Below are 16,024 nucleotides of genomic sequence, written 5' to 3' on the forward strand. Positions count from 1 at the left end.
TCACTAGACATAAAGTTCATGGAGCTCATCAAAAAGCTCAAGGAACCTTGCCTCAGTTTGGTTCCCACAGCATTCCATGGAATCATGACTTCTCAGCCCCACCGTATTCCACCCTGCGCATTGGTGTCTCCAAAAAAAGTGTGGTTGTTTCAAATAAGATAACAGACTGAGGAATCGAAGTGTGATTTTCATTTTTTTATGGTGAAGGCAAAGGCCGAAAGTAGATTGATTAGCATGATCACGTTCAATTTGTTAAAAACAGCTTGCAGTTTTGATTCCTTTCTCATTATCAACACGTCAAGTGCAATCCAGAAACTGAAGCTCCAAGTCTTCCACTCAAAAGCAACAAATCATACTTCATAAATCAAATTAGCCGACAAGAATCCCCTTCCAGTATTATGGTGAAACTGATACCATAAATACATGGACCATATAACACGAGGTTCGCCGATCTCACAACAATGAAAACTTCTAACCATAAACACTAAGCCAATCTCTAGCATTAGACCAACACGACAGTGAAACATCACGGTTGGCTATCTACTTAATTCACATATTCCAAACACACTTTGGAGTCCTTATTCTACGGATCTCACGCAAGGACTTGGCACTACAAGAGGTGAGGATCACATAGATTAGCCATCTATTTATCAGCATGCGAAGCCTACCACACGAATTAGATTAACGAGTGGACATTTACTTCCACGGTACCGGTACAATGGACATGGCTTGTGGGGTGCTGTTAGTGCACGCTCCTGTGCTCTGGTTTAGTGGGCTTCCTGGGCCACCAGAGGATTCACTAAGAGTCCCATGAGACGGGCTGCTGGCCCCTGTAAACCCACCAGACGATCCGATCCTCGCTGTGCCTAGAAAAGGTTCTGCATGGTTCGCTTTTGATTCTTTGCGACCATCCGCAATGAAACTCCCAACGATCACCTGGAATGTTTAACACAATGCACGCTTCAAATGTTTGCAGCAATTGAGAAGACAAAAATCAAATTGAGACCATTTCCCTAAAACTCACAACACGCACTAAGCCAAGCACAAGGTGAAATTTAAGACAAAGTTATGAGATGCTAGCAAACTCAAACCTCCGGTACTCAGCTAAATTGGAAAAAGATCTCACTCTTAACCCTACATTGCCCTCCAAACATCTTTTTCTCAGTACATCTTTAGTGTTGCTTCACCCAGATGTGGGCCAGACCAGATTGTAAGTTAATAAAGGATTTAGTGTAACTACTAGACTAAAATTTACTTTCCAAAAATGCAAGAACGGAGTGACCACATGCACAGATAGATTCTGAATCCAAGGTTGTATAAGTTTCTCTCCTACATGCAAAGAAGCATACAAAGGGGAAAAAGAACCTGAACAGGGGAGGCAGCAGTAAGAAGACCCGCGACCCCTCCCCCTAAAACACGACCATCTGGCCCAGACAGAGATACACTTAAACCTCCAGTTCTGCTTCGGTGGCCATCACTTTCAGATAACAAAAATGAACCAGAGAGTGATAGTATTTCAAATCGCCCCTGCATTAAAAAATAATCACAAAATGAGAGATGCTAAATGCTGCAACAGATGTTTTATCACGAACACTTTGCATAAAAGTTCATACTTGTTCAACCCATACAAGAAAAAAAAAAGCCAGCAACAAAGTTTTCGAATGCAAATGTCAACAGAAAGCAATACAGAAGGCTTATGCAGATGCCGCGCTTTTAGCTATAGATGGATTAGATGGCCAGAAGAAATGTTTGCCTATTTATAGCTATTCCTAAATAGGGCCAAGGTGTATAGAGCAAAGTTGAACTGGTTCGACCAGCATTTTCCATATGAATAATGATAGGTATACTAAGATTAATTTGAGAAATCAATCTATAAACCAGTATGGCCAACTTCTGTTGGGTTACAACCATTTATTTAAGTACTCCCTCACAGTATGCTACATCACTCGATACCAACTCTGTAAACCAATCTTAGTACAACTGGCTTTACTCTTTTATAATATAAGTTTCAACTATTAAAACAACCAAACCAGAAAACTTCGTGTTGAATTATCTGACTATCAACTTCTCCTGTTCGATGATGTGACCCACAATACTTCCTCCTCCTCAACTCTCCAGCCATTATATGTGCTTGATTTCAGTTACTTGAACTGATTAGTACAATCAGATAATGTCCATCCTAAATCCATAGTGCTCTCCATGCACCAGAAAGAATATGCAGCTAGTTAGAGTATGATCCAAATGACGGTTGATAGTTGAAAAGTTGAGTTGAAAAGGAGAGAGGAAAGAAAGTATGCGATTCAACAGAATTTCAATGAACAATTCCCACAAATCAAGATCTCCGTTTTCCTCTTGGACTAGCCGCAGACATTATTCTTTCTTCGAATCATTCCCCTTCAAAAAATATTCTGTAAAAAATAGATGAGTAAAGAAAAGTAAAACTTAAAAAGAGAGATTTCCTAGTCGGACAGAGCATTATTCGTTTTTTAATTACATGGGGGCAATATTATTTTAGAAAAAGCCAATGGGTCCAGATGCTGACAACTCATTCCTTAAAAATCTCATTATCAACTTCAAGATCAGGAGAGATTATATCAGTCTCACAAACCTCATAAGTTACAGTCCCACCAGATATCGCAGGTTGGCGAAGGGTCACATTCGATATGGCTCCATTAGCTGATAAAATGCAAACAGCTCGTGGACCATGTTGAGAAAACGACATTATTTTGGATGAAACGTCCTGAAACACCACCTCACTAAATCAATTTAACCATGCAGAAAAATTTTGGATGTCAATAAACAGAAGCTTGACAGAAAAGCAATATCACTATCTGTAGGCCAAATTTGCTTGCTTGACAGCAATGTTTTCTCGCTCACATGCTTCTTGCAATTTTTAGTGAGTAAACTCATGCTTTTTGGCCACATAAACTTTAGCATATTTCCAATTATCAATTTTTGCAGAGAAAGCTTCAATAATCCTATAGAAAAAGGAAAATGTCATAAATATAACTCTATTCATCAATGTACATAATTCCACTCTTGTCATTAGGATCTTCTGGTATCATGCAGGTTAAAGAATTGGCTCAAAGTTAACCATTTACATTGTACCCAACAAGAAAAGTTTCCAAGCAATAGTATTCAAAGAGCAGCACAAAGAAGACCGATTTGGAATTTAGTTGAAGACCAACCACAACATACTTGAATTAATTAGTTAGCATGTGAAATGGCCAGTCTTATACACGAATGTAATTCAGTAACTTTATGAAGGTTTTATCAAATTAAACCAGAAAATAGTCATGGTTTAAATGACATTATTCTGGAATCACTATTAAAAATTTCACAGAAAAGATGCAGCCTGTGAGAACATGAAAGGAGAATTAAAAGGGCCAAAGAGAACCTCTCCAGCTTTTACAGTGATCACATGTGGTGTAAATCCAATTCCAAGTGATCCTGCAAGAAGATTTTTTAATCAGTCAGTCAACTTATTCCCAGGCAAAACCATAAACAAGAAAGGTAGGTCATTATATTCTTCATAACAAAAAAGCATTTGAGAACTCTATTAATCAAAGCAGAAAAGAAATCATAAGCAATAAAATCTACATATAAAAAGGTATATAGCAATGAACAGTTCGAATATCTGGCCCCAGAAAAAAAAAAAAAAGGAACATTCGAGATATGATTTGTTTTTAATATGCTACGCAATGAGAAATCATAAAAAGAGCATTGGGGGAAGAAGTCAAAATCTTCACAAAGCAAATTCCCCGACGTTTAAAGTCGCGAAAACCAAAACAGCGGCTGCAACTGACCTCACCAAGTAAGCACAGGAATAACATAAGGCAAGGTCCACATAAACCGAAGACAGAAAAATGGAAAATTGCAGAACAAGAAATAAGGGGTACGGAAGTCATTCAACATAAAAGATCTGAAGTCAGACCCCAACAACAGATCCCCCCAAGTTGCAGCAGATACCAGCTTGCTTTCCCTTATTTAAAGACGTATCCTAGTGAAATGGTATCCACAAACACACGCAAATGCACAGCACCATGAATCAACAACGACCAATCAGCCATTTGGTTAGCCAATCAGAAACCCAAGTTTGGAAACCAGGAGAATTAGCATAAAAGAGAGACGCCACATGACTTCAGACAGCTGATCCAGCACCACAAGACCAGACACCACCTTTTTCTCAAGAAGTTGCAAAAGTCACAAACCCAGATCCGGGGACAGGTGTGAACACCCATAGGCCCGTCAAAACGCATCTCTTGTTTTCCATTTACCTAAAGTCTCCAGCTGCCGTTTCTTGTTGCTAGAACCAGGAGGCCTCCTCTCTTCTTGAACGAATTCGGAGATGCAGGCCCTGACCCGCCGCCGCCCGCCGACGCCGGGGAGCCACCACGGAAACCGGGTGGGGCGAGGAGAACCCCCACCGGGCGGCGCCACCGTGCTCGGCGGGGCCGCCGGCGTGAGGCCCAGCGCAATCGTGCCGTCCGGCCCGTACTTTCTGGGCCTCCCTCTCTTTTTCTTCGCCGGCTCCGCGCCAACGTTCATGTTGATCCCGTGGGGCAGCGCTGCGGCAGGGCCGCCTCCGTCCGCCGAGGCAGCCTCCGCGGGGCCGCCGTTCCCGGCGGCGGAAGGGGCCTTGTAGGAGGGTGACGCGGCGGCGGCGGGCTTGTACACAGCTGTCCCATCGGGGCTGAAGGCCAAGCGCATGTTCTGCACCACCGGCTGCGACGGCAGCGAAGCTTCTGGAGACCCACCGGGAAGGGTCTCCTCTGCTTGCGATGACTCCTGTCTCAGATCCTGACATTTTTGCCCTTCTGGGTTTACTTAATTCTCCATAAAAAAAACCCCTGCAACAAAAAATCTTCCCACGAGATCAGCCACAGAAAACGCTAAACCTTCGAGCTCAACTCCTCGAAAGCTCAAATTTTTAGCAGAATGGTAGCGAGAGAAAAGGCAATCCTTGAAGAAGACAGCTTTGCGAAGAAGAATTAGCATGTTTTGCTCCCTAAAACCAAAAAACCTCCACTGCAAAAATGGGCCAAAAAGAGAAGACCTTCACTAACAACAACCGCGACAGAGATCAAAATTTTGGGAAAATCTAAACCCTAGAACCCCAGAATTGCTAGATTTCGAGCGAAAATCCCTCGAGAAAATCCGAAGAAAAAAGTCACAAATTACTGCGAATTATCTCCAGAAATTACACGGCGTATTTTCTGACTCCCTGGGGAAAGCAAAAACCGAGCGATTTTCCGACATTGAGCAGTAGATCATGCGAGAAATTCTGGTTAAAAAATCGACAAAAACGAGGAAAGAAAACAATTTTCTGGAAAATATTTAATTTTTACGGAAATTAGGGCTTAAAAATGGCTTAAAAACACGGTTAAAAGGCAAATAATCGGGAAAAAAACACCAAAAATCCGCAAGAAACTCACCAACAAAATTGGCAAAAAAATACGCGCAGAGAGCGGGAGTCGCAGGAGAAGCAAAAATTCTAGGGTTAGAGAGTGGGGAAAGCGGAGAGGGTCGCGAATGCTTTTTCTTTAAAGAAATGCGAGAATTCGAAGATATTTAGGCCCTTTTTTTATTCTTTATTTTTAAAATAGGAAAAGAAAATCGGTTTTCCCTTTTCATGCCCCTCCGTCTTACGGGCTTTATTGGAAAAAGCAGGGCCTAATTTTGCTTTCCTTCCTCCGCCCCAAAAAAAAAAAAAAAAAAAAAAAAAACCAAACCAAACAGAGAGACAAAGAAAGAAAGAAAGAAATAATAATAAATTAATTTCCTTTCTCCTCTTTCTAACGCTCGAGTCAAACTACCGAGCTCGCTCTGTCAGGACGACCCGTGTCGAGGAGCAGCAGCGGGAAACAACGAAGAAGAAAGGGCATAGTCAGACAAATAATTCCCCAACTTTGAATTGGTCCCCCAGACTTTCAAATTATTTGAATGTGATGTCTAAATATTTGATTTATTTATATAATCACTAAATTTTTAGTAAATTTTCAATATACTATCCATTGGATATATATCAAAATTCATTGACAATCATATCAAACAAATTGAAATTTTAGAGACGATAGTTCATATTAAATTTACAGTTCGGAGATCATAACGAATAATCAAAAATTCTTGAGATCGCGTTACGTATTAAATTTTTATTTAAGCATCATCTATGTAATTTTCTCGTACAGAACCGAGGTAACTGTCGAGACAGAGAAGGCGAGTAATGGAAGACGGTGGGGCCCCCACCCGAAGCAGTGGCAATGTCGTAATTCTCTTATTTCCTTTCCTTTAATGTTGTTGCAGTGGTTTTTTTTTTCTTTCTTCTTTTTTGACCTTACTTCTTTTTGGGGGTCCGTTACTTTTCGTTGCTTTTTCTAAAGGTTTCTCCTTTTCTTTTTTTATTAAGGACATTAATTATCCTCATCAAAGCGCTTTTACTGATCTCTTTTTCAGAAATCGCATAGTTGCAAAAAAATCTGGTGGTCGGTCAGTCCGCCTCTGTTTTTTTTTTTTCTTTTTTTTGGGTTGGGAGTAATTAAAGTCAGATCACCTAATTAAATCCGAGATTTAGAGGCTAATCTCGCCGGGGAAAATCCGAGTTTGGAGTTTGGTAATCGGTCGGAGAGGATTTGAGAGCGACGCTCGCCGTGTGGGCCCTCCACCCCCCCGGGGGAATTACCGCCATCTGGGTGGGCCCCAGAGACGTTGGGCCATTGGGCATTGGGCATTGGGCCGTGCAGATGAATTTTAGGGGGCTGGCAAATCTCTTGACGAGACGCACAACTTTGCGAAAGAGATTATTTTTTCCTAAAGTGTCATAATTGTTATTCTTATTCAAAAGCCGACTTGTTGCTTTTAAAAGGGGCGCAGCTGGTTGGTTAAAAAAAAAAATTCATGGTAAATATCGGTGAATGCTCGGCGGTAAATCCGCATATAGCAGGCTTTAAAGCATATGTAGATGTTCTCCTTTATCATGGAATATTTTATAGCAATCAGATCTTTACATAAATAATTAAGTCGATTGTGTTCTTTTTAAAAAAAAATATTTACATAATACCGTGCACTTTTATCGTATCAATTGTTATCTGGAAATTTCAAAGCGGGTTTTCTTTTAAATCAAGCATTTTATCCTATCATCCTTTGAAATCATCTCCATCCCACGACTCCTAGGATATAAATCATATGCAAATGCACAACAAATATCATTTACTTCCTCATCCCCATGCTCACAAGAGCGACCAGAGTATCTTCCACTGACATAGATAAATCAATTGATAGAGTTATAAACGAATACAGGCAGAGAGTTGAAGGATAAATTGTGGGCAAACCGTAGCAAATCAAGGCCAAAAAAATATTTTTTCTGCTTCGAATCTTGTCGGGCTTCCAGCACAATGCTTTCAGCTTCCATGAAATTCCTAACCTCTATCGTGCGTGGTGGCGCAAAAAATGAACTTACCGAAAGTACAACAAAGCATGACACTTAACGAATTCATACGTCCATTGGTTGCGAGAAAAGCCGCTTCCAGCATCCATGGATCCGCGCGCACCCGCTATGATACCGAGCACAAGCAGTCGTGAAGAGTAAAGATACCGTGCAGGAAGAGCGATGTGCGTCCTCCGTGCTCCTCCCCGTAAGGAGCTCAAAACTACTTCGACATTGGATTCCTAATGAAGATGACTTGACTTCGACCTGAGCGGCATATCAGGAAAGCCAGGAAAACCATGAAACCAAGTTTCGCAAGCTCGAATTACAGCAGTGCCAAACAGTGAGTGAGCTAGAAAAGATCAACCATTGATGCATCAGGTAATGCAAGCACGACTCTCCTATCCTCAGTTTAATATTGATTTCAGTACGTGGGCCGCAATGTTAAATGACCAAAAGACTTCAGACGTAAGAATGGGTCATTGTTTCATCCACCGAGCAACCGTTTATAAATAATTCCGACCAGGAGCTAAGTTTCGTTCTACTTTTCTTCAGGTAAGGATTGAATCTTTGACTTAACAAGCCACATATGGGGAGGGAAGGACAATAAGGTTCAGGTAAAAATTCAAGACTGAGGTGGGAAGTTCTGAAGTTTCGAGCCTCCAAAAGAAAGAACTGTTTGAACTTGCAAGGTGACTTGATTAAAGTGCACAGATAAGCATATCATGAACTGTACCTCTAAAATGCGACATTGACAATATGCGAGGCTAGATCAAATTCACCACTGCAAGTTCTGGTTCTGCTGCTCTCTGTCTCATCTGTATTAAAAGACAACTGCAAATCCTTCAGGAAAATATGGGCATTGCATTCCTGAAGTGTCATATTCCGACACGAAAAATCGCTCACCTTGTGCCAATCCCTCAGGCAGCTGTCTGATTAAGATTCTCAAGACCACTGCCTTGAATAAATTGAGGGGTAGGAGCAGGCACCAACACTGGTGGCTGAGAATGAATAGGTGGAGGAATACCTGCCAAAACAAATAAAACTTGACTTATCAGGTTTATGCATGCGCTCTCTGTTTTTCACATACTGATCCTGCTTTCTCTAGCAACAGGGGTTTGGCTTGGACCGCAACTTCCTTTGAACTCCATCTCATTGACACATCTTGTCACAGATCGCAGACCAAACATGAACTTTTAGCCAATTTGCGCTGTTTGCTTTTTTTCCCCAGAAAACCAGTTGGAACCCATTACAACATCATTTCTCCATTATATGTTGTGAAATTAGTTGTCAAGACGATTCCAACTTGATGACTGACGAAGAACGATATTCTGGCAAAAACCTTACCCGCAGGGTATGATGCTTGGATTATTGCAGGCACAGATGAAGTTGGTAATGCATATACACTGGGTCCACTGTATTGCACGATCTGATGCCCTGGTATTGCATACCTCTGAACTGTTGTATAACCGTTACTGCTGAGAACAAACGGGCCACACTGTCCGTAAGGGTTAATGCTTGCGTTAACTGGCCTCAGATCTCCATACATCTGAAGGTACTGCTGACCCATATAAGGGTTGTACACACCCTAAGAGCATTTATAAAGAAAAACATTGAAATAAGACCACATGAGCTCGGCAACAAGAAGAAGATACAATCATACAACAAGAATTTCTTCCCAGCCTTAAAGCAAAACAAATTTGAAATCTGGATTACTGATAATGGGAAGTCCCTTACCGGTTGCGTGATGTATTCGGGCCCATATGCTGTATATCTGCATACACGCCACCAGAACTAACTAGTTCAATGATTTTTAAAGACATCCTTGTTGCAGACAGGATATATAGAATGTAGATCCCTATGCTCACACAACTAAATCAACAGAATCATTAACCAAAAAGTCACAATTCCCTTACCGCTGACCTCAAAACTTCAGACAACAGTCCAAATAAACTAAATGAAACGATCGCATAAGAGGAATTTATGTTCCATAAACACAACAAACAAATGTTCTTATTCGAATTTGACTTGGTCAAATTAAAATAAACCCCTTTTTGACACTTCCCATGAGATGGGAACGTGAGAGCAATAGTTGTGATTCCTCCTTTCCCTTGCACCGAAAAAAAGGCAATCTAAAAGGTGCCCAAGTCAACTTTTCATTGTGAGTGATGTGCGAATAGAAAGAACTGTATAAAACAAACCAATATAAGATCTCGCCAACTCCACAATTCTGCCAACTCTAAAGTGAATTTTCAAGTTAAAGACGGGCGTAAGAGGAACTAACGTAAAGATAGCAGATGAAGTCATTTGATAAGTTACGAAACAGAGAAAATCCATAGGACTATCGAAATGTTAAGGTTATTATCTTATCACAAAGCACAGATCAGGCTTCTTGCCTCTTCAACAAACATTGAGCCAGATCATACATCCTCAGCAACTACCAGTTTTTGCATTCCTGCAATTACCAATCGCACCGCGTCACAATGATGCAGTTTGGATAAACAACCATGAATCTAAGGAACCCAGAGCAATTCCCAAAGCCTTTAAAGTTCCTATATAAGGCTGCATTCTGTGATCCGTAAATGCAAGAACTGCATAAACAAACAAGAAGCTGATAAAATGTTGTAGCTGCAGAGGATAGATGCCCATCTAATGACCAATAGAAGCTTTTCCCTAAAAACCTGTAAGATATTGTAGAGACTATTTTCATTTTTTTGTAAATAAATGGCGTACCAATGCTTGTTACTGACTGAAAGACAAGCCTAGCATCTCTGCTTCAGTAGATAAGCAAGTCTTTGTTTCTGTGAAAACTAACAATCCAGATATGGAAAGAGAAAGACTACGTGTTGTCGTTCAGAAAATCAGGCACGCGCCAAGATATCATTGTCAGAGTTCCAATAGGAGGAGAATGTGACGCAATCAAATAAGTTCGCATGTGAACACTTGACTTCCCCAGACATCAACATCCCGACCAGATCAAAGAAGCCTCCAAGTGAAGCCCCAGAATAACCGTATGGCATGGAGAACTTACCCATGAGGAGGGTAAACATGTCCGTGTTGAAAGTTGTAAGAAACAGGCTGCTGGTAGCCAATCCTACCAAGATGAGTTCCTCCAGCGGCATGCACACCTCCACCATAGGCTGGCACTGGTCTTAAATGCCCTATGAATAGACACAATATGATTGATGAGGATTCATAGACTAACAGAAAAGGCAATCCATTAGTTAAAATACACAGAGATTGTTTTATCCAACTTTCTGTAACCATTGTCAAATTGGGAAGACCCCCAAAGAAAAAACCAACAAGGACTTTGTAGCATTAAGAATGCCAAGAAGGAGAAGTTTGCATGTAAGGAATGACTCATTTCTAAAACCTAAATCACATAAAAAATGAACATGTGTGCTGGCGGAAATCTCGGTTATCTCTTAAGCAGAAGTCTGCAACTAGAAGAATAGCAACCAGCCCTCTGGCCCGAAGGAAAGAAGAGACTGTGGATCAAGATTGCATAAAGACCGAGAACCCCTAGTTGATACATAAGCATAATTCACAGTTTCAGAATGACGAACCGTGGGTAAGACAAATACCATTAAAGAGAGGCAGTTGAGGCCGTCCTAGAGACGCCAAATTGCAGTTTGTCCGCCTGCCATCGATAATTGGAGTCGGATCAGCACATGCTCTCCTGGCACTCTCAGGATCTCGGAAAGTCACCTACACCCTCAAGAGGAAAAAGAAGAGAAACCCAGTCATTCCCCAATTCAAATGAATAAAAAGGCAAGAAAGAAAGCATGTCTGTGGCCAGAAAAATACAAGTCTGCACTTCACGGAACCGAAACTAAGGCGATGAGCGCTCTCAGGGCTCTCATCAATGCGCAGTTAATCCACTAAAACACTCGTTCCAGGACTCCCTTTGGAAACTTCCCACGGAAATTACTAATCCGATGAATCCAAACACCAATTTTCCCCTTTTGTCAAAGCACTCAATACTCCCATGTTTTTGTGAAGCTTACCGAACAGAGTGCCCTTTCATATGATAAACAGGCCATACCAAAGAATCATTAACTTCATCCGAAGGCATATTCGATCCGATACAAATACAAACTGATCAACATATCCAAAAAGAAGAGAAATGAATCACTCACAAAACCGTAGCCTTTGGATCGTCCACTGTTCTTATCAGTGATCACAACAGCCTCCAAAATCTCACCAAACCGCTCGAAATGTCCGCGCAACGTCTCGCTCCGCGTCTCCCAAGCTAAACCCCCAATAAACACCTTCGTGTAAGTGGTATCTCCAAAGGGAGAGTACACAAACTCGAGCTGAACACCACTCGGAACCGGCTGATACGCCATGAGCGAGCGAGCGAATGGTATATACAGGGCGAAACAGAGCAAGAAAAAGAAAAGAAAAGAAAAGGTCCAAAAGAGGAAGATTCTGGGGAAAATGCGAATTTTGCAGGTTGAGAAGAACTAAGCTCGTTGAATCTTGGAGAACAAATATAAACGAGCCCCTAGAACTCGTCAAGAGATGATGAGAAACATGAACATGTTTATACAGAGAGGCGAAGGGGAAAGAGGGTACGACAATTATGACGAGTGGAGATGGTAAAAGCGCGAATGACAGACGAAGGAATCATGTCATGCTAAAAAGAGAAAGCCGGCTATGGAAAAAGCGGGAGATAGAAGAGGCCGAGGTCGGTGGTGGATTTGGACGTGCACGGTGGCTGGTGGGGCTGGGCTGAGTGTAAAGTCGGCCGACTCTCTGAAATAATGCATGTATGGTGCGACCCAAGTGGGCAAAATCAATCACGTAATCATTGAAATGAATACGTGACGCCATGTGCTTCCTCGGATGACGACTTTGGGACTGTTGGACGTTTGCTTTACCACGGTCGACTTGAGGTCAACCGAATCTGCCATGTACAGCGTCGCAGATTACTGTTCGCCACACTTTTATCCTCCTTAAAGAAGTTCTGAAGTTGATTGACAAGAGATGCAGGGGTTTCTCGTGGCATGCAGGAGAAAGCAGAAGTTTCTTGGGGTGCTCCGTGCCAGCCCAAAAGTGAGGGAGGCCTTCATGACTTGTACTTTCTTTTTTTGGGTAAACATTAAGGGACAGAACTAAGAAAAATTAACATCTAAAATCTAGAATCCTAACTTAAAATAAGATAATTCTCTAAGAGGTTGCAAGTAGAATGCAGTATCTAACCGTTTCGCAATGTTGGATATCAATAGGCCAGTTACCTTCCCAAAAAATGTGATGTATTTTAAACTTTAAATAAAAGTTCAATAGTCTTTCGATATCCTTAAACAGTACTGGTCTAGTGTTATTCGCTATTCTCCCTTAGTTAAGATGTGATGACTTATACTTTGAAGAATCTATGGAGGTTACTAATGCAATTTGTCTCCATAATCTAGGTTGCTTGGATAAATGTTTCGAATTGTTTCCATTTGGATAATTCTATCTAAAGGAGAAAGAACATAAGCTTGGAGGAAATTACTCAATGCAAAATCTTTCTCACAACCGCACATTAAGTATTTGATAGGTAATGGCGACTATATTTCCTTGTGGCATGATTGGCAACCTCTATGTCATCTGCTGTCGTCCCTCATAGAGTCATATATGACTGGTTTGGGCATTCATGCAAGATTATGTTCAGTTTTAAGTGGAATAAGTGACATTGGCCACCTGCTTGATTTGATGCCCTTGTATTCAGACTGGCTTATGCAGTGCTATTATACCTTGCTCTGAAGTTGGGGATTGTGTGGTGTTTACAGGATTTTCTAGTGGTGATTTCTCTTCTGCTGATTGTTGGAATCTAGTTATGACGAAAAAGCATAAGGTTCCTTGCTAAAATTTGTTGTGGTTTTGTCCAAATGTACCAAGATTTGGCTTTATAGCCTAGTTGACTATCTCATATAGAATAGAAACTCTAATATGGTTAAAAGTGAAAGTTAGTGGATGACACTTGCGTTTCCTGGGGCTTGGCTCCTGAATCAAGATCTCCTTTGTTCTTTGATAGCTCCCTTTACGAAGACGGTCTGTAATCATTTTCTTTCGTCTTGCTGATGTTTATCGTGTTATTAGAGTTTGGAATACAGGGTTGGATGCTGTATTTGAAAGGCAATTCCTTCGCTGAGGCAATTCCTTCGCTGAGAAGTTGTTGAAATCGGCCTTGAGTGATGTTATGTGCTTCACTTGGAGAGAGAGGGGGGTTTTTCATGATAGCTTGCTCCTCAAGTAGATAGGGCGTTGGATAGCCCTCTTTTTGCTGTCGGTGTGAAGATGTCCATGTTGACTCAAGGAAATCTGTCAAGGCCCTTTATGCAAGCTTGGGCTATTAAAGCTTTTTAAATGTTGTTATTTTTGAATCATTCTTTTACTGGTCTCGTGATTTGTTAGAATGTTTCCGCCGGAGTTGCCAATTCTGGTTTTGTGTTGGACTTTCCCTGTTTTGTGCTAATAAAGGTGACTAATTTCCCAAAATAAAAAAAAATTAAAAAATAAAAAAGTGCATTCAAACTAGAATTTTTGTGAGAATCAGATAAAGATACATGGGACGTGCACTTAAGAGAAACTAAATCTTTGTGTGCATCGCAAAACATTAATCATCAGATTCGGAGGTCTCCATGGCTGAACTATGTTGAGAATTGGTGCCTAATCAATTGCGATGCTGGCGTGATGATGGAGGAGTTGGGTGATCCCCAAATCGTCCATTTTAAATGAATCCGCATGTTTTTATGATGAAGTCCAGCATGATTAAGGCCCACTTAATTGACTACATGGCCGCTTTCCCGTAGTGGATGCACTTAAAAAGCCTGGTGATTCGAAGATTGTACAACTCTCTGACCCACCTTTTCTTTTGTTTTTTCCCAAACTTTGCCTCCAAGTTTAAGCGGCGCCTATAATACTGTAACAACATCGTGTGTTGGCGTTCAATCTTGCTTCATCATTTTACGATGAAGTCTTGAGTTGTTGGGTTTTCTATGTGAATTTCACGGACTATGATTGGTTCAAAACACGGCGTAAGTTGACATGCGATACAACAGTTGGATAAGTTAGTAATTGAAGCATTTTATTAGGGAATAATAGTGATGTCTGACATTGATGCATGAGCAGGCGGCTATATGGGCTTCACAGGTTCTGATTATTTAATTGATCTTGTGTATTTCAATTGCCAAGGTATCTGTTTGTCCCATGTTTCTGGTATGGTTCGCATCATCAGAGTCGGGAGATGGTAGTAATAATATTCTCTGAATCGCACTAGAATAATTGAGAAAGCATCTCCTTTCTTGGCGTGCATGACACAGACTGTGGCATTAGAAGTGGCTTCGTTCACTGCACTGGAAGTGTTCCGTTCGAGGGGTTGAGCTGATCTTGAGTAATCTGACTTGCCAGTAGCATCAAGTCCTCACCATGTCCTGTCCTCGGCTTTTTTGTCTTTGGCAATGCTCTATGATCACGTGCAATCAACTCCATCACCCAAACCATGTACTCAATTTTTTAAGTTTGAGAAGACAGCAGAAACGAACACTTTTATATATTCAGGTTGAATCGACAAGCAATTCATCATTCAATTACTGAAACTAATGGGAGCCTGCTTCCAAATTTGTCTAGATGCCCATGAACTACTTCACTTAAAGATCCTTTATTCAGTAGGAGGACATAACCTGCTAGACCTCAGCTTGACCTCTATCGGGCCTGGAGACTGAAGCCGTTCCATTTTCATGAAACACCCACGAAGCTCCGAGAAATAATTCAGCTGATCAGTAGGAAACGTGAATGTTCCTATCATTGACAAGTTCGCAATGTACCTTATTCGGGGGCCAATTGGACGGGAGTGGGAATGTTTTTGCAGAGGGCACCTTTTTTCTTCATAATTCTTGATGGTGTCGATCGATCGTCTCTTCAAAAGGCCTATAATTCCACCCCAGATTCCGCAACTTCTCCGAGCTCAGCTTTAAGTGCGACTCCGCATCTCTGAAACTCCATCACCCGGAAATTCACGGAATAACTTTAACTTAGAGTGCACAAAAATAGGGAAAATGTCCAAGTTAGCTCATGGCTTAGTGCCATGATAAGCTTGCATAAAATCTCCATGTGTTCATAGAGGCATCAATCATATATCAAAAAGAATATTTAACTGACCCCAGATTATTGATATGTACAGTTAGGTATTCATTTATGAACAAGTGATTTGGCTTCAATTTTCCTTCCTTTTCTTTAATCAGACACATTGGTTTAGGTCATTTACCTTTTAGGATAACTGTAATCTGGATGGGATCTCCTCATCATTTGCACCAGATCTTAAGTGTGAATTTCATGAGATGAACATATATATCTTCCCTCTGCCTTAGGCTTCTCGTATGCCAGCAAGATGGCTTCAGCCAAATCGCGCACATCCACAAAAGCACGAACTCCTTATCTGCTGGTTCAGAACTTTCCATTTTGGCAACACAGAATTATGAGGTGAGGCTCATCATGAGACACGAGAACAAGACACTTTGGAGCAAATGAACCGCTGAGAGTTGTAAAAAAAAATCATTTTCAGGATACATCAAATGCATTTTTGCGGATTCAGAAATGCAGTACTGATGGAAACCT

General features: G+C 41.1%; 2 protein-coding genes across 3 annotated transcripts; both read right to left on the bottom strand.

Moving 5' to 3' along the window:
- Positions 1-330: 330 nt before the first annotated feature.
- LOC104450345 (AT-hook motif nuclear-localized protein 10) lies at positions 331-6,728 on the bottom strand. Its single transcript, XM_039314633.1, has 6 exons — positions 6,680-6,728; positions 4,278-4,826; positions 3,398-3,450; positions 2,609-2,740; positions 1,366-1,527; positions 331-936 (listed from the first exon to the last, which is right to left on the bottom strand). The coding sequence occupies exons 1-6, from the start codon at positions 6,726-6,728 to the stop codon at positions 697-699; spliced, it is 1,185 nt and encodes a 394-aa protein (XP_039170567.1). The 3' UTR covers positions 331-696.
- A 450-nt stretch (positions 6,729-7,178) lies between these two features.
- On the bottom strand, positions 7,179-12,044 carry LOC104450347 (RNA-binding protein 38). 2 transcript variants are annotated; one of them, XM_010064862.3, is made up of 8 exons: positions 11,563-12,044; positions 11,008-11,131; positions 10,455-10,584; positions 9,161-9,197; positions 8,771-9,011; positions 8,330-8,450; positions 8,160-8,241; positions 7,179-7,690 (listed from the first exon to the last, which is right to left on the bottom strand). In XM_010064862.3, the coding sequence occupies exons 1-6, from the start codon at positions 11,770-11,772 to the stop codon at positions 8,344-8,346; spliced, it is 849 nt and encodes a 282-aa protein (XP_010063164.2). In that variant the 5' UTR covers positions 11,773-12,044; the 3' UTR covers positions 7,179-7,690; positions 8,160-8,241; positions 8,330-8,343. The 2 variants fall into 2 exon arrangements, with proteins under 2 accessions (XP_010063164.2, XP_010063165.2); XM_010064863.3 differs by having other exon boundaries at positions 8,160-8,257.
- Between the last annotated feature and the right edge of the window lie 3,980 nt (positions 12,045-16,024).

This window comes from Eucalyptus grandis, chromosome 6 (assembly GCF_016545825.1).
Source record: "Eucalyptus grandis isolate ANBG69807.140 chromosome 6, ASM1654582v1, whole genome shotgun sequence".
Taxonomy (NCBI): Eukaryota; Viridiplantae; Streptophyta; class Magnoliopsida; order Myrtales; family Myrtaceae; genus Eucalyptus; species Eucalyptus grandis.

Excerpts from the sequence above, each read along its gene's own strand:
- LOC104450345 (XM_039314633.1), bottom strand. The coding sequence starts at position 6,728 with ATGCCCAATGCCCAATGGCCCAACGTCTCTGGGGCCCACCCAGATGGC. Across the intron at positions 4,827-6,679 it reads TGGGGCCCACCCAGATGGCG|TAAACCCAGAAGGGCAAAAA; the intron begins GTAATTCCCCCG and ends TGGAGAATTAAG. Across the intron at positions 2,741-3,397 it reads TCACTGTAAAAGCTGGAGAG|GACGTTTCATCCAAAATAAT; the intron begins GTTCTCTTTGGC and ends GTGGTGTTTCAG.
- LOC104450347 (XM_010064862.3), bottom strand. The coding sequence starts at position 11,772 with ATGGCGTATCAGCCGGTTCCGAGTGGTGTTCAGCTCGAGTTTGTGTAC. Across the intron at positions 11,132-11,562 it reads GATCCAAAGGCTACGGTTTT|GTGACTTTCCGAGATCCTGA; the intron begins GTGAGTGATTCA and ends TTGAGGGTGTAG. Across the intron at positions 10,585-11,007 it reads TCAACTGCCTCTCTTTAATG|GGCATTTAAGACCAGTGCCA; the intron begins GTATTTGTCTTA and ends GTCTATTCATAG.